The sequence below is a fragment of the Colletotrichum karsti genome (genome assembly GCF_011947395.1).
Source record: "Colletotrichum karsti strain CkLH20 chromosome Unknown Scaffold43, whole genome shotgun sequence".
NCBI lineage: Eukaryota > Fungi > Ascomycota > Sordariomycetes > Glomerellales > Glomerellaceae > Colletotrichum > Colletotrichum karsti.
In genome coordinates this window covers 208389-229222 of record NW_024065943.1, presented here as the reverse complement: position 1 = coordinate 229222, position 20834 = coordinate 208389, and the positions used below count along the sequence as shown (strand labels likewise).

The window sequence follows — 20834 nt, the reverse complement described above, 5'->3', positions numbered from 1 at the left end:
CGCGCGGCTGGCTCTAAGCCACCCTCTCTCACTTGGCGGGTTGTTGACGAACTCTGACATCTCACAATGCGGCGGTTCGGAGCCAGATTGAGTTGGGCGGGATTGGCGTCTTTTATGGATACAGGGCTTTTGCAGCTGATGATTGCATGTTGCTGACAACTGTTACACTACCGGGGACCCCAAGGCCCGGGAGGAAATCGGATGCCGTTTAGTTGCATCCCCGGCCCCGCAATCTTCGCCGGCGGCGCATGTTACGTCTCCACAACGTCCGCGGCCACCCATCCCAGGGAACAGAAGGCCGAGGCCACCTGGGCTAATGCATTCCTTGACAAGTTATTTCCTTACTCGGAGGCGGGTATTACAAGCGACTGGTCGGTTTTCTCGGGTGTTCTCCGCATTTTCCAACGACAGGTGGATGGCCCAAGACCCAGAAGCACCGGGCCAGAAGCTTGACCATCGACCATCGAGCATTCCGCGGATGCATTGACCAATGGGGCGACGGACGGCGGGTATCTTTCCCCTCGGGGCGCCGACAGGACTGGGGAAGTCTGTAGTGTAGCGCGTTTAACGGTGGGATAGACGTTTGGAATGTCGGTCATTGCCATGACAAAGGAAGCGCGTATCCGAAGGAGGCCGGGCCGGTCGAAACAGACCGATCCGGTCCACGCCGATTTGGCCGGCCTTTTAAAGTTATCATGCAGATGCTTTCGGCAATGACTCTTAACCTCTCTTTCTACAACTATTCTTATCTCGACCTACGTGCAAGACAACACGACAGAGAGTCGATAGTACGCACCACACCAGAATAACCTCGCGGGATATAATCCATCATGAAGTTGTCATCCCTGCTGCTGGGCTGCTCGTCAGCTCTGCTGGCTTCCGCATGCGGCAACCACGGCGACGATAAGGAGTGGACGAAGGCCGAGTTGGATGAGTTGGAAGCCAAATGGGGTTTCGAGGTGAGTTTCAACGTCCGTGATCATGAGATAGGCTCTATTGACTGACGGTTCGGCAGTGGGGTTCGTCATCACCAGTCTCAATATGAGAACATCAAACTCACCGAAGCAGGATTCACGGGCATCGGCACCTTCGCCCACCTCAAGCACGCGAAGTGCCTCACCACTCCCTCCGAGCTCTACGACATTGCCATCATCGGCGCCCCCTTCGACACGGCCGTGAGCTACAGACCAGGTAAGGCCCATCTCACTCACTTTCCCCCAGTCCTCACGGAACTGCGTGAATGACACCCGGCTGCAGGCGCCCGCTTCGGACCCCGCGCCATCCGCCAGGCCTCCAGCAGACAGACATCGTTCCGCGGCTTCAACCCCCGCGCCAACGTCAACCCGTACGCCAACTGGGCCAAGATCATCGACTGCGGTGATATTCCCGTCACGCCCATGGACAACGTCATCGCGCTCGACCAGATGTCGACCGCCTTCAAGGAGCTTGGGCAGAGGAAGCCGGTCTCGTCGTCGCTGAGCAAGCCGAAGCTGATCACGCTCGGCGGAGACCACAGCCTGGCGCTGCCTGCGCTGAGGGCGTTGAAGGAGAGCTACGGAGCGTTGAGGGTTTTGCATTTTGACGGTGAGTTTCATTCTTTTACTGAGACAGTGAGTGAGTAAGTCTTGCGAGGGCAGGGCTGACGAGAGACATTTAGCCCATCTCGACACTTGGCACCCGGAGAAGTACCCCTCCTACTGGACCTCTACTCAGTTCAACCACGGCTCCATGTTCTGGATGGCCGGCAACGAGGGCCTCCTCTCCAACGTCTCCTCGGCGCCCTCGGTCCACGCGGGCCTGCGCACGCGACTCTCCGGCAACGACTTCGGCGACCACGAGGACGACACGGCGCAGAACTGGGTGCGCATCGCGGCGGACGACATCGACGAGATCGGCACAGCCGGCATCGTCAAGACCATCATGAAGACGCTCGGCACCGAGGACCCCGTGTACCTCTCGATCGACATCGACGTGCTCGACCCGGCGTTCGCGCCCGGTACGGGCACCCCCGAGCCCGGCGGCTGGACGACGCGCGAGCTGATCCGCATCCTGAGGGGCATCGAGGGGTTGAACCTCGTGGGCGCCGATGTCGTGGAGGTCTCGCCTGCGTACCAGAATGCGGGCGAGGAGACTGCGCTGGCGGCGGCGCAGGTTGTGTACGAGGTCTTGAGCTCGATGGTGAAGAAGGGGCTGGAGGGCATGGGAAAGGAGGGTAAGGCTGCCGCTGCTGTTGAGGCTGAGACCGAGGCCAAGGACGAGTTGTAGATTGGTGGTTGACGGGCGAGGGGAGTCTCTCTCACGACGTTGATCAAGAGAACATGGGGGTTGCTTAGAGAGAAGGAGACACGGCGTTCATGGAGACGGGACGGACGCTACGAAGAATACCTCCGGCTTGAGGTTTATGAACTGGATGACAAAGGCGCATTGGGTTGGATTTTTCGAGTTGTGGGCGTCGAAACGATCCACCTATATCGGACCGTAGTACGGTCTATCTCCAGGGAGCATACTATGAATTTTATATAGAAAAAAACCGGCGTTGGTTACGCGCGCGAACCAAAAGGAGAGATGGTTGTGACTTTGGGGTGAAGTTGATTCTTGCGGCACGTCTCACAACGTAGGACGATACTCGCGTGGCGGGATGGTGGTTTCCTCCCGTCGTATCATATAAAAGGCGGATATTTGAACATCTTCCTAGTACAACGTCACTCGGTGGACAGATTTTTGAGCCATTTCCCTAGGACATCTCTTTCCCGGCTCACATGCTTGCATCAATAGAACACCAAGGGATTCATCTCACAGTGGCAAGCCATCCCCAGTGCAACATTATTGTAAAGGACATGAGTGACCGTTTCCGTCGTTGTCAACCTGCCTTTCAAGTTCGCATCAGATTCACCAGCAACCGGCAATGACTCCGCTGTATGCCTTAACAGTAACAGAAATCCTTCATCCAGGACGAAGAGATTCACCTGAAATTTCGACGAGTACAGAAACACCATACAGGTCATTCCGGTAAATATCAAGTACAAAAAGATCATCAACGACATTAGCAAGACAGTAGTTCACCGCCTTTCAATTCACAACCTCTTGACATTCGAGTCAAGGGGGTGTCAGGTAGCCGGCAGACCGGCCGGGGCTCCTATCTTCGGAGCCAACCTAGGTAGGTCCCTCTTGGGCCCGAGCTTCTCCCAGGTTTTGCTCTGCTCGTCTCCATTCCAAGTGGCTCTTATCTCTGAGCAATTGAAATGCTCAATTGGAACCGCGCCGGCGCGCCGGGCCCCTTGCTTCGGGTTTTGCTGCTTCAGTTGGGATTCGAGTGTTGCGTCGACGAGCTCAGGGTCCTACAGCTCGTAAAATGCCTTTCACCCAGGGGCTCTCACCAATTGTTACAAACCCCTGGAAATCCTCAAGTGACTCACCTGTTAGAAGTGTGTGTCACGAGAGGGATATATAAAATGAAGCAAGTCTCAATTGGAATCGGAAAGAAAATGCCCGTGTAATATTCAGTCAAAACCGTCCATTGCAGTTGCTATCATTTAAGTGACTCACACAGCACGAGAGTGAAGGTACATCAAACGGGTCACCGCCCCTGCCGCCGCCGCCCACCCTTCCTTACAATTCCCCCTCCCCCTCCTTCCTCCCACCAACTCAATCCGATTTTACTACCCCGCCATCCTCGAACCAGCGCGCCAAAAATTTCCCACACACTCACAATTCGGGCTGTGTCGCATCAACAAACACCGTGTTCTCTCGACACTCACCACCGCAACCAAACTCTCCCTTAGAGTGCACACACACACACACACACACACATCAGCGCACGAGAACTGCAACACGCAAACATGGCTGCGGTCCAAGAACTGGCCGAGCGCCTCAAGACCGGCGACAAGGTTTACGTCGACACCGACGCCGGCTCCGACGAGCCCGCGACCGCGGGAACCGAGTCCTCCCCCTTCAAGTCCCTCGCCGCGGCCTACATCGCCAACCACGACACCCCGGGCCGCGAGTTCCTGACCCGCGCGTCCAAGACCGGCGACGACGAGGCGGCTCGTCTGGAGTGGAAGGCGCCCGCCAAGAGCGCCGTGAAGAAGGCCCAGTCGGCTCTCGACGCACACAAGAAGAAGCTCGCCAAGCAGGCGGAGAGCGCGAAGAAGGACGAGGAGCTCAAGAAGCAGCGCCAAGACACTCTGGAGGCTGCTAAGAAGATCACCATCAAGGAGGATGAGTCACTCCCGGCCGCCAAGAAGATTGTCATCTCCAACAAGGACGTCGAGCTCAGCGAGGGCGACAAGAAGGGCACCCGCGTCAAGATCGGTGGCCGCATCCACAGACTGCGTGTGCAGAAGCAGGCCACCTTCATCACGCTCAACGACGGAAAGGCCCACTTGCAGTGTGTGCTGCAGGCCGGCAACCTGACAAAGACATACGATGCCCTCACCTTCGCCCAGGGTACGGCTCTGTGGGTGTACGGAGAGATGAGAAAGGTGCCCGAGGGCCATGACGCTCCCGACAACCGCGAGCTGCACGTCGATTACTACGAGGTCATCGGCTCCTCGCCCTCGGACGAGGACGCCATCACCAACAAGGTCTCGCTGCTTCAGAACCAGTGGGATTCCCAGATGCTGGACAACCGCCACTTGGTGCTTCGTGGTGATAACGCTTCCGCCATCATGAAGATCCGCGCCGCTGTCGAGTCGGCTTTCACCCACACATACGAGGAGCTTGATGTGACAAAAGTCTCACCTCCCGCACTGGTGCAGACCCAGGTCGAGGGTGGCGCCACGCTCTTCTCCGTCCCCTACTACGACGAGAAGGCCTACCTCACGCAGTCCTCTCAATTATACTTGGAGACGTGTCTGGCCGGTATGGGCAGCGTCTACTGCATCGAGAAGTCGTTCCGTGCCGAGCGCAGCTTGACCCGCAGACATTTGTCCGAGTACTCCCACGTGGAGGCCGAGCTGGACTTCATCGAGTTCCCCGACCTGCTCGAGCATCTCGAGGAGGTCATGTGCCGCGTCATCGACAGGGTCTTCGCCAACGAGAAGATCGCCGCCTACATCAAGGAGCTCAACCCCGACTTCAAGAAGCCCGTCCGCCCCTTCATGCGCATGAAGTACACCGACGCCATCGACTGGCTCAACGCCCAAGATCCCCCCATCCTCAACGAAGACGGCGAGCTCCACAAGTTCGGCGACGACATCGCCGAGGCTGCTGAGCGCCGCATGACCGACATTATCAACAAGCCCATCTTCCTCACCCATTTCCCCACCGAGATCAAGGCCTTCTACATGAAGAAGGACCCCCAGGACCCCCGCGTCACCGAGAGTGTCGACTGCCTGATGCCCGGTGTCGGTGAGATCGTTGGTGGATCGATGAGAATGGAGGGCTACGAAGAGCTCCTTGCCGCCTACGAGAGGGAGGGCATTCCGGCCAAGGACTACTACTGGTACACTGACCAGAGAAAGTGAGTATTTCCCCGTGTTCCCAACATATTTCCATTCAATGCTAACGAAGCCGTCTCCAGGTACGGTACTTCTCCCCACGGCGGTTACGGACTCGGTCTCGAGCGATTCCTGGCTTGGTTGGCCAACCAGCACACTGTGCGCACAACATGCTTGTACCCCCGCTACATGGGCCGCTGCAAGCCTTAGAGGATTAGAACGTCGGGAAGCGTTGAATATTGTAGAAAGTCGGATATGCTCAAAAAGCGCTGTGGCGAGGCATGAGCGAACAACATGTCGAGTTTTCAAAGGGGGTTTGCAACGGTTTGACGGCATTTTGCCACAGGACAATCGGAGACGGGTCGGCCTAGATAGGAGTTACGGAATCTAAGTGTCTCTTTCCGGAGTCTCAGGGGGGGTTGAAGGTGAGATTGATTTGCGCGGGGATGATGAGGGACAAACGTCAAGCCCTGCCTCTTGTTCCAAACTCTCTGCTCGGTTCGTTTCCGCGTAGGTGACATTGACGTCCGGGCATCACCAAACGACAACGTCCGGCTCCAAAGTCGCCGATTGGTTGTGTTGGCACGTCGTCTTCTACAACAAGGAACCACGCCTGTCGATTCCAACGTTATTTGCCAAGCTTCTTGTTGAGTGTAGTCATGTCAGAGTTAAGCTCTACCTCAGCAGAGAGAGGTTGGAATGGCAGGACAGAAGCAGCAGAAGAGACTTCGTCCTCACATATCCCGTCATGCAGCGAGCCGGGGGTGGTCGTCTGTTCGCGGGCGATGCCTCCTGGTCCAGAAGCCAGGGTCCGGCTCCGAACAGGTCTGGAGGAGGGGAGGGGGCCGGCCCCAGGCGCCCCCGTGAGGCTCGGGAGTCAGAGAAACCGCGGCTCCCTGCTTCTGCCCCCCCTCGCCTGGCTCGGCCGATCTTGTGTTTGAGGCGCCCACATCAGACCTTTTCTAGAAGAACTTGGTGCCCTCCTTTTTGTTGGAAAGGGGGGGAAGGGGAGGGGGATAGGCTTGATTGATACCGCCCAGTCGAGGAGGCTGCCGGTCTCCAGCCCCGGTCTGTGCGGAAAAGCCCTGTTGTCGAAAAAGTGTAACGAGAACCAATTGGGGGGGACTCGAGACTGACATGTTTGTTCATCTTGTCCACCCTTCGGTTAATGGCAGAGTTTATGTCTCGTTGGAATCAGGTGTCTTTTGTCTCCAAGGGTGTGTCGAGCCGAGTCTGTCAACTCGTGGCTATTGGACGACTGTCTGGTGAGAACCTCACCGACAACAAGTAGTGTTCGGACCGGCGAGCCATCGCAGCCGTCCATCGTTACGGCAGATCGCGTGTGCACTGACGACCTGGCGATCGGCCAGTCCATGGCGGGGACGCATCTGACCTCTTGGTAAAGGGGCTCTCCAAGGGCAGGAACCGAGCGGCAGCCAGCCAGCCGTACGATTCGATGAGACGGCAGGTTGAAATGATGGCGCACTCAGTTGAGCGGGTAGTGGGGAAATATTGCCGGGCTTGTCCATCGCAACTCGGAGCGCCGGAGAAGACTTTCGGAGGATGGCAAGGGCTGTCCGGCGACCGAAGAGACACGTTCGTAGTGATTAAGAGATTATCCATGAAGCTTAAAATCCAAATATCGGAAGGTTGCGGCGTCAAAGGCTGCTGACAGCTGGCTTCTCCATGTTGAGCAACGAAGAAGCAATTGACTTCCGTTACTTGACTCGAGGGCGCTGTGCACCGGCATGGCGTGGGTCGGCCTGGACGTGAGTGGAATAAGGACTTGGCCCGACAGAGGAAAACATGTCTGGTCTGTTGATGATCCGATGTTAGAGACAATTGGACGAGGAATGACTTGATGCAAGGCGGATCTAGTGCGGGTACTACCTGCTGCGGGTTCATCTCCAGTCAAGGGATGTGACCGTTGCCATTGTGCGCCTGCGCCTGCGTCGCGGGTTGAGCACATGCATTGGTGCTATCGCGGCTATGTAAGGCACGGCAGCCAGAACTTTTAGTAAGAAGACGTTTGACAGGTGTCAGGTGTCCTCGATCAACAAGTGACTCGGGTTGGCAGCTAATTCGCAGCAACGTTCGCGCGAAGCCATATATAGAACGCTTGAGGTATTCTTGAGCTCAGTAGAAACTCCAAAAGGTCAGGGAGTGATCGCGTGTGCGTTCCGTCTAAAGAAGATGGTGCAGCATTCGGCTGTCGCTTAGGGCGTGCTTGGTGCCAAGAACGTGCCGAGTTTGGGTTGTGAATCGAGACTTGGCTTCGGCCTGTTGTTTCTCTCTTGTGTTCTGTCCAGGCTGGACCTGTTTGCAGCTCGCGTGATGGGCAAGTAGCACACTGACCAAAGCTAAGCCACGGCAGTCGGGGCCAGCCTCGTTACGCAGTAGAGAGTATCGAAATATTAACCTGCAGTCTCGTATCCCAAAGCTCCCATGGTAGTCTGGGGTTCTTTTGATGAACCCAGGCTCCTTGCAGCAGCGTTTCATCCGAATAGCTGGACAGAAGTGGAGGCTGCGATGTGGCTGCAGCGACGGCATGCAGATGTGAAGACTTCAGACTGAAGGCTACAGAAAAAGAACAGGCCGGCTGCTGATCTGGACGCCTTCGCGTTTGCGGCGACTTAGGTTGCTTTGAGGCCGTAGTGTCGAGTCTGATGGCGAACAGCCCTCGCATTGTGCAACCCTACAGTGTATGGGCTCGGTCTTGTCCCCGAAACATGCCGTGTACTGCGTAGTGTAGTGTGGAGATGGAGCCTGCGTAAGCCGGATGGTAGCGAAGAAGCGGCAGGTCGAAGTTGACGTTCTGATTCCAATGCGTGGGGTCGATGGCCGTTATGTGACGAGCTGCGAACCGAGAGAGCGATGAGCGGGCCAGATTCCACGGCTGCGGCTGCAAGATTGAGGTGCAGTTGGTGCAATTTCAATTCTTCATCAGTGCTGATGACATGGGAAAGATCAGCAGACGACGGAACGATATTGGAGTCTGGAGGGCTCCGTATTCGTAGGTGCCTTAGTGGCGGATTGTCTCTGCAAAGTAAGCATCGTAGCGGCGTGAGACATGGCGCCTAGAAGTTGGTCAAGACAGTGGTTGCTTCTTCAAACAGTTTGTCTTGCAGTGCAGAGAGACGCTTCCGAATACCCAAGAAGCCGCGGTGTGCTCCAAGGTACTTGGAACGCGTATGACCTGCAGTTCGTTGTCGGTGGAGAATTGGTAAAAAGGCGTTCTGGCAAAGGCGGCTGTCAGTGTTCCATCAGGCTGGCTGGCGCTTTGTACAAGTGTAGGTGGAGGAAGTTGATGGGAACCCTTGGAGGATGGATCGGGGAGAGTGTTCAGAATGGGACAGCCCAAGCCAGAAAAGGCCGTGCCTTCCCCTGGCTATGCCTGTCGGCCAGGTGGGAGGCAAGGGGTAAGGTAGGGATACATGGCTGGAAGGGGCCACGTGCCAGGGGTAAGGATTTAGTAGGGTATAGTACGGTAGGCCAAGGGTGGAATAAGAGCAGGGGGGTTTAATGGAGGATGCAGAAACTCAGTGCCAATACAACATATTCATACCTCGTACCTGACAATGCAATATCCGCACGTTGGCCGTGCAGATGCTGAGCATAAAAGTTGTTCCCATCAGCCTATGAGCGGTAAACCATATCATCACGAGATTGACCACGTCGTTGTGCACTGCAGAGTTGTCTCAGAGACGGGGTTCTTAAAGGCTAGTATTCCCTACATGTGCCAACTAACCGGAACCTCTGCAGCCGCCAGTCAGCTCAGTCCACGATGGTCAACGGGGGCCAAAAGTCGATGTGGCGTGGCACTTGACCATTCGACTAATCAGAAGAGACGAGGCTCTGGTCGAGGTCCCAGGGGAAGGGACCAAAAAGGGGACCAAGCCAGGGGCCCAAGAAAACGACCATGTGGGCAGTCAACCTAGGAAGACTATCAGCATCCACAGATGAGAATGATGGATAAGTGGGAGGGGTGGCTGAGCTTGGTTGGTTGGTTGGTTGCTGGATTTGTGGATATGGCGGTTCTCCCGCTCTCGCTTTCAGGAGAAGATGAGCAGAGGTCATGCGTCTTTGCAGGTACGACCACCAGTACGCAGCACAGTGTCGGTTTAACTGCAGTGCAGGATTGTGGTAAGGAGACGATAATCATGGCGCTGATAATAATCGCCGGGCTTTACGTGTCTATCGTACACGCCCAGCCTCAAAGTTCCGCTGATCAGAGTCATTCGGGAGAGGTATATGGGTTGAGTGATAGCCCGGTTAGCAACTATAGGATGAGTAGCTAAGGTAAACACACTTTGCAACCCCTTGAGCTAAAACCGTTGGGCTTATTCTCTGAGCGGCGGCGCGGTAACGCTTAAATACCAACATGGCGGTAGATGCTCATGTCTCGTGGTTGTGGCTTGTGAGAAATGACGGGTGGCTGGCCGTACCTGTGTCGGGACTTCTTGTAGAGAACTAGACTAACTGATAAACACTTCTTAAGGATAGGACTGCATTATTGATGACTGGGAAAAGAGAGGTTTCGCGATGGTTCATCGGCTAAGGTATCCGTATCCGTACCGCACTGCGTACTGCCTACGAATACTGCATCCTGCACCTCGCTATGGACATGGGCCGTTCCTGCTGCTGCATGTTCCGTTGCATTTGCATGGAACCCAATCGCGACGACGACGCCTCTGAAGTGTGTTTTCTCTGAGGTGGTCCAGTACAGTTACGTTGTGTGAATGTTGCGCCTTCGACAGCAGAGCAACGAGGTCAGTCCACAACTTCTCGTGTGATCTTCAGAAGTACAGATAGATATTCGTAGGCACTTTCAGTTCAGTCGGGGAATTATGCCACCCACGGATGTACCTTGCCCATGCTTCTAATTATTTGTGCAGATCGGCTTGGAATGCCAGGAACATGCTGTCTTCGGTACGTACCTTCCGAACGACGACCACCTCACCCAGCTCCAGCGCGTGAGCATGACCTGCTCAGTACTCAGGTACTTAGTGCACAAATGAGCCTCCGGCCAGAACAGAGTTAGTCCCATGTTCCCGTCGCCCGTCGCCCGTTGGCGTTGACCATCGCTCGCACTTCCCTTGACCTGGCTAGCACCGAGTTATTCGTACAGAGTGCTAGGTAAGGTAGACATGCACAGCAAGCTCATCCTCGTCCTCCACTGTCTGTCTGCCCACAGCTCACTGTCATGACCTAAGATGACTCGTCCTATTGGCTCTCCGTGTGGGCACTCACCCCCCTTTCCCCCCCTTTTCCCCCTTCCCCCTAACTGTAACCGTGCAGAGCGCCCAGAAGGGGCCATCACGCCGTTGAAAGTATCTTTGACGTGCAATTTCTAACGCAAAATACTCGCGAGGGGCCAATCTCATGCAGAGTTCCCGGGGGCCGTTGGAACTGGCAGACAACGGATGGAAATGGACGGTAGAAGACGACGGACGCAGGAGAACATGACCAACACGAGCGAATCGCGGACGAGCGCAGCCGACCAGATACATACTTCATACGTAGTAGATGGATGGACGACCGTCGACGCCACGGACTGACAACGCGTTGGTCCGGTCTACGGCCGGCAATCTACCTGACTTGATCCAACGACTGTCCTACCGTCAGGCCAAGATACCTTCCAACTCGGACTCGGACCGCGGGTGTCAGGTACCTGTCAGGGTGGGTGGTGATGGGTGGACGGATGGGCCAGGAGCTGCGCTGGGCAGACGAGGAAGAGAAAGTAGAGCCAAGCACTGGAGAGACAGAGACACACACAGAGAGAGAGAGAGAGAGAAGAAAGAGCCGTGCAGTTTTGAGTGTCGAGTACCTTAATACTGTCGGCCGTACATTGGACTTCAACACCTGACGATTCGTGGTTGAAGGCAATTAAGGTATCCGGAGAGGAGGGAGGGTTTCTTGTCTCTCTCTCCCGTCATCTCATTCATCCATCTCGCGGGTATCAATGGCCTTGGCCAGGAATAAGTGTAGAACTCTCTCCTCCCTCTTTTCTTTTGGGTTTGTGGTTGTTTTGCCTCCCTCTCTCTCTCTTCTGTATCTACTCTCCTTCTCTCTTCTCTCGTTCGTCACTGTCCTTGTCGTCGATATCTTCTATTGTGCTTGCCGATTGGAGTATTGGGAGAAACTCGTTGTCCGCCGTGGACCGAAAGGCAGGCTGGTACTGTCTGTCATCTCGAGGTACCTACATACCTTTACCTCACATACAACATCATATTACTATTGAATCACCACCACCACCACCACCACCACCACCACTACCATACAACACCACCATTACCACCACCACACCAACTCGCCATCGACGGCCACACAAGGCAGAGCCGGAGCTGCAACTGGCTGCCCCATCCCCCCGGGGCTCTAGTTCGTTAGCTTCTGTGGACTTTGCTGTGGGCTCCGTGCCGTAATCCCTGACCGGGCTCATTAAACTTAGCGCAGCCAATTCTACTTCGACCCTTTTGGGCAATCTACCGCCTACACGAACCCCCGTCCACTCTCCTGTCCTCCCACCTCACTGTACCTCCTCCATCCGCACTCTTCGCCCCGTCCCCCTGGGCCTACCTGTACCCTTCACTGGTACATTCACCGGTACCTTCACCACCTTACCCTTACCTCGATTGCTCCGTACCTTGCCTGGGACTTGCTCCTCTTCTCTCCGCTCTTCTGCTTTTTTTGCTCACCTCTTTTTTTTTGCGCCCTCTTTCTCAACCGCGCCCTCTCTCTCTTTTTCGCTCCTCACTCTCGCTTCCTGGGTCTTCCTACCCTTCCTTCTTTCTTCTCTCCTTCTACGACTACTACCCTGCTCCTTTCTTGTTACCTACCTTACCTTACTTCTCTCTCCACCCTCCCACCCCCTTCTCAACTTCATCTCCTCTCCTCACCTCACCACCTTATACTACCCCGTCTTCCTCCTCCCTCTTCTCCTCCTATCCCGCCCTCCCTCATCCTTATCCTTACATCTTCTATTCTTTATTCTTTACAGCCAATCCGCGAGTCGCCGCTGCCGACCTCACTGGCTCATGCGATCGTTACCGCTTCTGCCATCTTGACCAATCTTTTACCTTGGCTTCCACACTCGTTGCCCGTATAACCTTCGTCTATAATTCTTTGACCACCGCCAGGTCCGTCTGCAAGGAGTCAGCCAACAACTCATACCACTCGATCCGAATCGCCTTCTCGACTCTCGTTCACCCGACGGTAGCTCAGAAACGACTTCGCCAGCGAATTGCAATCATTGCACCCAACATTTGCTCTGCCCTGCCCCTAGCAAGGAAAACGTGGCATCGCATTTGCTTCTTGGCCGCTCAAGCACTCGGCGACAACGCACCTGTCTTTTCGCTCGTGAGCTTCACGTTCTGCCTCGAGCCCCGTTGCTTCGATCCGCATAATTCAGCTTTTTTCGATTTCGACACCAAGCTTTGTTTGCCACCGACCTCACAAAAAACGGCCCGTTCGTAGCTTGCGAGACATAACCAATCACGGCTCGAACTTACGGTGCTCATCGAGTTCTCTGGCATTCCAACGCGCCAGTCTTTGACTTTTCGTGCCTGCTCAGGGCACGTTGAATCTGTCAAAACGGCGGTTCTATCTCAAGTCGGTCGGGACAATCTTGTCCCTCCGCATCTACTCGGGATGCAGGAAATCCAAGGACCGGTCGGCCAGGGCGGCCCCAGTGCTCCCGGCAACCGCTTCCCCGGACACGTCTCCAAGCCTTCTAACAGCGACACGGGCTTTTCCCACGGAGCTTTCACTTCCAACATTTCTGGCTTCGCCGACAGGCACCCTCGCCGCGGTAACATTCCCACCATCAACACTCAGCCTTTGAGCCAGCACCAGCACCAGCATCAGCATGCCCCTCCGTCCGCTGCTGACATGGCCACCCCTGGCACTGCCTTCGACATGCAGTTCACGCCTCTGCTGCCCTCTCAGCTTCTTCTCGGAAGCCCTTTCCAACCCGGAACCCCCGCCGCCTTTGCTAGCCCTCAGTTCCAGAACCTCCAGAGCTTCCAGCAGGCCCAGCAGCAGGCTCAGCAGCAACAGCAGAATGGTCCCATGAGCCCTGTCCAGCAGAGCATGTCTCCTCAGCAGTACCAGGCCATGGTCTCTCCTTCCACCTATGGCGCGCCCCAGTTCTTCCAGCCTCAGTCCCCGACCAGCGGCGGCTTCAGCAACATGCAGATTCCCATGCAGCCCAGCTCGCCCGTCTCCATGGGTCCTGGCATGGTCACCGGCACCAGCCGTACCGTCTACCTTGGCAACATTCCCCCTGACACGTCGGCTGAGGAGATTCTGGGACACGTCCGAAGTGGTCAAATCGAGTCCGTCCGTCTGCTGCCCGACAAGAACTGCGCCTTCATCTCCTTCCTGGACGCCAGCTCTGCCACCCACTTCCACTCTGATGCCATCTTGAAAAAGCTCTGCATCAAGGGCCAGGACATCAAGGTCGGTTGGGGCAAGCCTTCCCAGGTCCCCACCTCGGTGGCTTTGGCTGTTCAGCAGTCCGGCGCTTCCCGTAACGTGTACTTGGGCAACCTGCCGGAGGATATCACCGAGGAGGAGCTGCGTGAGGACCTGGGCAAGTTTGGCGCCATTGATACGGTCAAGATCGTCCGCGAGAAGAGCATCGCCTTCATTCACTTCCTGTCCATCGCCAATGCGATCAAGGCGGTTTCTCAGCTCCCCCAAGAGCCGAAGTGGCAGGCTCCCCGTCGCGTTTACTACGGCAAGGACCGTTGTGCCTACGTTTCGAAGACTCAGCAGCAGAACGCTGCTCAGTACCTTGGAATTGCGCCCGGCTACGCGCACATGCTCACTGGTGCAGACCGCGATTTGATCTCCAGCGCCTTGGCCCAACAGTCTGTGGCTGCGGCTGCCGTCGCCACAACCGCTGGTGGTATCAACAACCTCGGAAACCGTACCATTTACCTGGGCAACATCCACCCCGAGACGACGATCGAGGAAATCTGCAACGTCGTCCGTGGCGGTCTCCTTCACCACATCCGTTACATCCCCGACAAGCACATCTGCTTCGTCACCTTCATCGATCCCACCGCGGCCGCTTCCTTCTATGCTCTCAGCAACATTCAGGGCCTCATGATCCACAACCGTAGACTCAAGATCGGATGGGGCAAGCACTCCGGGGCTCTGCCTCCCGCGATTGCTCTCGCCGTCAGTGGAGGTGCATCCCGCAACGTGTACATCGGCAACTTAGACGAGACCTGGACCGAGGAGCGCTTGAGACAGGATTTCTCCGAGTACGGCGAGATTGAGCTGGTCAACACCTTGAGGGAGAAGAGCTGCGCGTTTGTCAACTTCACGAACATTGCCAACGCCATCAAGGCCATCGAGGCCGTCCGTAGCAAGGATGAGTACAAGAAGTTCAAGGTCAACTTCGGCAAGGATCGTTGCGGAAACCCCCCTCGTCAGCTGTCTCAGCAGCAGGCTCAGTCTCCTCGCACCGATGGAGTGTCCTCCCCGCCGCCTACGGGCTCGCAGAACTCTGGTTCCCCGACGAACGGCAACACCCCCCAGCAGTCGGCGACCCTGTTCAACGGTAACAACAACCCCTTGACTCTCTACCTGAACCAGGTCTCCCACCAGGCGCAGCACCAGCAGCATCAACAGCAGCAGCAATACCATGTTCAGCAACAAGCGCTTTTCGGCACGGCCCAGTCTTCGCCCAGCGAGCTGTCTATTGATATGCAATCGCAAGGCCCCATTTCGGGCCACCAACAATCTGCCAGCATCTCGAATGGCTACCCCCAGAGCGCTTCTGGCCCCGGGCCCACCACCATTGGCGGCCTCTTGGCTCCCGGCAACGGTCGTGGTCAGCACAACCGTGCTGTCAGCTTGCCTGCCCTGAACCCTGGCTTCGAGAATGGCGGTGTGCCCTCACACGAGGGCCCAGAGCGCCGTGGCCACCAGTACCAGGCCAGCTTCGGCGGCATGGGTGCCGGCTACGGTCTCGCCATTCAGGGTGGTTTGAACGGCTGGGTCGAGGAAGAGGTCGCCAACTAGGCATATGGACGATTTGCCTCCCCCCGGCACGTTGCTTTGAGAACATAGGGGAAAGATTGGTTAATTGTTGTAATTGCATCTCACGTCTTCTCACTTCTCCTTCCTTTCTTGATTCTTGGTTCTATTTTCATCATTTTTGTTCTTCTCATCTATAATTTGGCCGGTTTGGCACAGTGGTCTTGAGCTGTTTTCCCGATCCCACAGCACGGGGAGGAGACTACCACACAAAAATTTGGCACACCCCTTTCATGAATATGATTGTGGTCGAACATAGCAGCAGATATCAGATTACGATACGCCTGGAACATGGCCGTCACGATCTGTAGCCAACGTGGAATGGAAAAATGAAGGGGGGTCCCGTCGTGGGCCCAAAGGAAGGGAGAGGATCTAGAAAGCGGAAGCTATGCTGGTGAAGTCAGCATCAACAACTCAGCATGTACATGTATTAGAGCGTAGTTCAGGAAAAGGTATAGGGATACCTGGACAAATGCAAGCGATCTCCGTTTGTACTTCTTGGTTGCCAGTTCCTTGTTGTGAAATATGTACGGTGACTGGCATGGGCTTCGCCACTGGCTATCGTGTACACTTCCATCTCATCGTGACACCGTCTACGCCGTCTTATTGCCAACATCGTCTGCGCCCTGCCGAATTGCCGTCCGCTCGGTCTGTTTCATGGTTCCTGTCCAGACGAACCTCGCGCCAGCAGAGCAGTAGCGAGAGCCCTCGAGTACTCAGAGTCACTCCCTGAGTTGGACGGATTGGGGTGACGACTGGATGGACAACACGACGCTGGGGTTGGTTGATTACCTCGAACCACCGAACCGGTTATCGTCTCTTTGTAACTTGAACATCTGCCCTACGACTTCTCGAGACCCCTGGCATTGATATAATTCAGATTCACTGTGAGTAACTACTCTCCATAACTTGTCCAAGTAAGTGCGTCTTGGTTATCATGCTAGACTATATGATGGACGAACGAGAAGAACAATGGATTTCAAGTGGCGAAGTCCTTCTGAGTTGTTCTCCTATTGTCAAGGACTTCACTCGTTGGTGGCGTCATGAGGGTGAGTGAGTCCGGGGGCAGGTTTAATAGGAGTCTGGTTGGTGTTGTTGGCAGGCGAATAAGGCTAGCATCGCATCGCCCTGTGAATGTTTCTTTCGAGCCAGTCTGGATGTGTCCACTGCTCGGTACACGTTTACGTGATCTTCATAAGTGCAACCTTGAAGAAGCAAGTAAATAGTCAGCAACTCTGCTTGCTATCAGGTAAGGGGATATAAGCAACAACCGCGTAGAACGGATGAACATCACGGGGGCTAATGAGAGAAGTAAAGTACGATGATGAATTTATTTGAACGCATGCATCTCATCTACGTCAGGGAATCCAATTGGCCAAACAGCCGCGACAGCCGTCTATGCTGGGACTAGCCTGCTGCCATCTACGAGCACCATTCTCCACGCTCTATCCTGTAACATGCAATGGAAGATACTCTCTACTGCTTTTCGTTTTATCATGCTCTCCATTTGCGTCGTTCAGTCATTAGTATCCCGCCGGCTCGGGGTTGGCCGGGACGGCTGGGGCAGTGAGGTTCATGCGGCATTGCTCCTTCCAGTTCTTAGGCGTGTACTTGTCGACGATCGACTTGAAGGCGGCCTACATTATATGTCAGGTATGCTCACGCCCGGGAATCAGGATGTCTTACCAGAGTGCAAAACGACTCGTCGCCTTCGAGGTGCTTACCGGCTGGCTTGCAGCCCGGGATAGTGACGGGCTCGTCGTTATACCTCAATCTCACGTAGTAGCCTTCCAACTTGTTCTTCTCAGCGTCAGTAAGCTCAGGAGTAGGCTTGCGGCCGATTCCAGACGGCGCCGTGCCAGGGAACGGAGTGCTGCCGCGGCCAAAGGAGAACCAAGAGCCAAACCAGCTACCGCTCTTCGGCGCCGACGCTACGGGAAGCTCGGCGGGCGTGTCCACGGCCGGGATCTTCGAGTCACGGAAGAGCTCGATGGCGACATGGCTAGTGAAAGGGGGCCACTGGTCATCACCGAAAGCACCCAGACTAGCCAGTACGCCTGCCAGCGTAGTGTCGTGACAACCACTCATACCAAACTTGACAGTACTGGGAGCGGCGCCGGGATTCTTGATCTCGTAGTCTCCGTCAGCCGGACTGTGTTCCGCACTACCAACCATGCGAGCCACAACGTCGCCCAACAGACCACCTATGCCCAAAGTGCGATACTCCTGGCTCTCCTTGTAACCGCTGTACCACTCCTCAACGCCAATCCTCTCAATGATTTCGATGACCTTGCGGTCGTAAAACTCGGAGGGAAGCTTGGTCTTCGGACCATGGGCACGTGTAGCGTTGATGGTGTCCATGATACCGCTCAGTCTAGGACGAGAGTCGACGGCGATGCGCGAACCTTCGGGCATCCACTTGCCGAGCTTCTTATTGAGGTATTCCATCTCGGGCGTGTCGTTCCATCGATCGGCGGTGCGCTGGGCAAAGGCGCGCGAAAGAACGGCAAAGCGGCGACACATGCCATCGTTGGGGAACAGGGTCTCGTCTGGCTGCAATCGGGAGATGATGGTGAGGGTCGGCAAGTCGGGAGCTCGGTACTGGGCGGGATAGAGGCCGGTCAGGGCCTGCTGGAGGGACTCTAGGGCTCTGGGGACGGGAGTTGAGCGCAGGTAGAGGGACTCGGCGTTTGTGAGGTCGGCGGGGAGGAAGCCGAGGCGATCGACGTAAAGATCGCGGAACCGGCGTCCTAGGTTACGGGTGGTCTCGCGGCCGCGGTCGGTGAGCATGCCCATATCACACACATCGTCGAGCTCGGCGCCGGGGCCGGTAGCGATGACGGGGCTGTCATCTCGGGAGCTGAAAGTCTCTAGGCGACGCCTCCAGTCAAGGTATGAGTATTCGCCAGTGTCAGGGTCAAGAACGGCGGAGCGGAGGTGGCGGACGGCAGTGCAGTAGGGCCAGTACGCAGGGAGGCCGGTGTTCTGGAAGCGTGGGGTGACAGGTGTGCGCTCGCCGTGGCGCAGGAGGATCTGCACCAGCTGGAGCTTGAGCTGGGGAGGGTACAGCTGGCGCAGCTCCGCGTCGGTGTAGGGTTGGCGAGGCTCAAGGGTCGTCATAGCTTCGGGATTAACCTGACGCTGCGGGTTGGATGGAGTTTAGAAAGGAATGCTTGTGACACGGGGGCCGGAGGTTGGAAAAGGCTGAGTTGAGTTGGGGGGAAGCTTAGCAAACAGGATAATGCATGGGACGAGACAAGACGACGGAAGAGAGTAGAAGCGGAGCTTGGGACTTTCCAGGTTGTTACAAGCAGATGGGATTCTTTTGTTCCGCGAAGTGAGCAATCAGCCAGCCCCCCCTGTACGCCCAAAGTGGTACCTTACGTGTGTATGTGAAAACCAAACGTGGGACAATAGATGGGAAGCTGCAGGGTAACACGGTTGGAAAGCCAAGACGATGGAAGGTCGTGGTCGCGGGTGAGTGAGGCTTTGGTTCGCGTGTTGGCATTGTTGATGACGTCTAGGTATTGGAGTACCGGTACGGTGCCTGTACGCGGCATCACAGTTGGGGCAAAGTACAGATACATGTGCAGCAAGTGGGACGATAAGCAGCTTATCGGGAGAGCCTCCTCCTGGTGGTAGCCAAAAGCTGCAGCTTCGACAGAAAACAGAGCTTGCTGCTGACTAGGTAGCAACAGAGTAGGTAAAGCAGGTAGGTAGCTGTCTGGTGAGCAGCTTAGTTTGATGGAAGATTGCAGGCCCGGAACTCGAAATAGGCATGGACCTCGGTATCGAACGCTTCTTTGGGCCTTGAGCCTGGGCGTACCACCGCAGATCGGCCTAAACCGCAATCTGGAATCACGGCAGAACGCTCAAGCAAGGTCAAAATCGTCTGAAGTAAGCAACAAGTCGCGAGTTTGGGCTTTTGTCAGGCCATAGCCTGAGCTTACCTTTTGATAGTGACACCTAATGGTCGGGTATGATCTGAGATTGCGTTCCCGACTGCACTACTTCGTGTTATGCAGATGTGCTTATTCATGTGAATATTTGCAGTTTATTTACTCTCGACTGTCTCTGTTCTCCCTTGTAAAATCCAGAATGATGTACCCTCTTTGACGATAAGCATCCAAGTCAGCCCCGTGAGATCGACGTAAGTCGCCCGGAGAGCCTGATCAAGGCCGATTCGAAATTACCGGGCATCGGGTACCGCTTAGCCCCGCCGCTGCCGGCCGGCGAGATGGGGATTGACCAATGATGTGCCCTCCATATGGCGCTTAGTGGAAAACGGGGCGCGCTAGTCTCCACCGGAGCATATGCCACTGACATAATCACCAAAACAACGTGAACCTTGGACTTGAGAAGAGAGAAAAGGCACGGGAACACCTGTTCCAAACAAGTCCGCTGACTACACACAGCACAAATTCAACCATCTCACCATGAATCGCGGCCCTTTGGCCATCCATGCGATTGGATCGGCCGTGAACGATTCAGTGCAGCGTAACGGTAGAATATTCGACCCAAAACAAAACGCAGACGGTCCATGGCTGTCTTGTCTTCCCAGAGCAAAAGACCGGGCGACAAGACCTTAGCTCACCCGCATCCGTGCCTCCATCACAGAGCACCGCATGGTTGTGTCAAACGGGAGAAACATCAGTGAGATGAACACGCAGCCCAGCCGCATTCACAGCTACAAGAGTGATCCGGAACCAGTCAGCAGTTGCCATATGCTGCCCACACAGAGTACTCTGTACAGCACAGCACTGGCCACGCACATGCCAACGATCCTCCTCGCCAGGTTCAGGACGCGGTGAGACATGATAAAAGTCTTCATACGCAATCTTCACCGACAACATCCACCAACCAATACAAGCGACGCAAGAGAGAGACAACAGCAACAAACCTAAACATCCAACGCCCATTCTCGAGTAGCCGCATTCGAATTTGGCAGCCTGGCGTCTGGGTCTGATATGCACAGAGCTGCGCCTCATTCGCCCGAGAGCAGGGGTCATCCTTCGTCGGTCGTACATCGTAACGATCTCCGGTCCGAGGGCTCAGACTTTTGGGTCTCTAAACCCTTCACGGTGGGACAACATCAGCAAGCTTCCCTTCCGTGCTCAAGTGTTGTGTTAGCAACGCGCTACTTTTTCGCGCTGCAAGGTACATCGCCTTAACTGCTCCTCGCCATGCTTGGTGTGCCAAAGGCCGCTGTCACTATTTTGCCTGTCAAGCTAAGGAACGAACACACGTCAAGCGTACAATCAAACTGGGCCCAGTGGCCACACGTGGATTCAAGTGTTGCCTCTGATTGTGCTCCTCCTGCGCCTGCGCCAGCGCCAGAGCCGGAGCCTG

At 55.7% G+C, this 20834-nt stretch overlaps 4 protein-coding genes across 4 annotated transcripts; 3 read left to right on the top strand and 1 right to left on the bottom strand.

Annotated features, from left to right (window-relative positions):
* Positions 1-830: 830 nt before the first annotated feature.
* On the top strand, positions 831-2265 carry CkaCkLH20_10857 (arginase; the record flags this gene model as incomplete). Its single annotated transcript, XM_038893571.1, has 5 exons — positions 831-959; positions 1016-1019; positions 1069-1191; positions 1258-1584; positions 1658-2265. The coding sequence occupies 5 exons, from the start codon at positions 831-833 to the stop codon at positions 2263-2265; spliced, it is 1191 nt and encodes a 396-aa protein (XP_038741120.1).
* A 1574-nt stretch (positions 2266-3839) lies between these two features.
* On the top strand, positions 3840-5648 carry CkaCkLH20_10856 (putative asparaginyl-tRNA synthetase; the record flags this gene model as incomplete). The annotated part of the gene is made up of 2 exons (XM_038893570.1): positions 3840-5461; positions 5522-5648. The coding sequence occupies 2 exons, from the start codon at positions 3840-3842 to the stop codon at positions 5646-5648; spliced, it is 1749 nt and encodes a 582-aa protein (XP_038741119.1).
* Positions 5649-13085: 7437 nt separating this feature from the next.
* Positions 13086-15470, top strand: CkaCkLH20_10855 (RNA recognition domain-containing protein; the record flags this gene model as incomplete). Its single annotated transcript, XM_038893569.1, has 1 exon — positions 13086-15470. One exon carries the CDS (start codon positions 13086-13088, stop codon positions 15468-15470), a length of 2385 nt encoding a protein of 794 aa, XP_038741118.1.
* A 1538-nt stretch (positions 15471-17008) lies between these two features.
* On the bottom strand, positions 17009-18605 carry CkaCkLH20_10854 (histidine acid phosphatase; the record flags this gene model as incomplete). The annotated part of the gene is made up of 2 exons (XM_038893568.1): positions 17009-17122; positions 17172-18605. 2 exons carry the CDS (start codon positions 18603-18605, stop codon positions 17009-17011), a joined length of 1548 nt encoding a protein of 515 aa, XP_038741117.1.
* Between the last annotated feature and the right edge of the window lie 2229 nt (positions 18606-20834).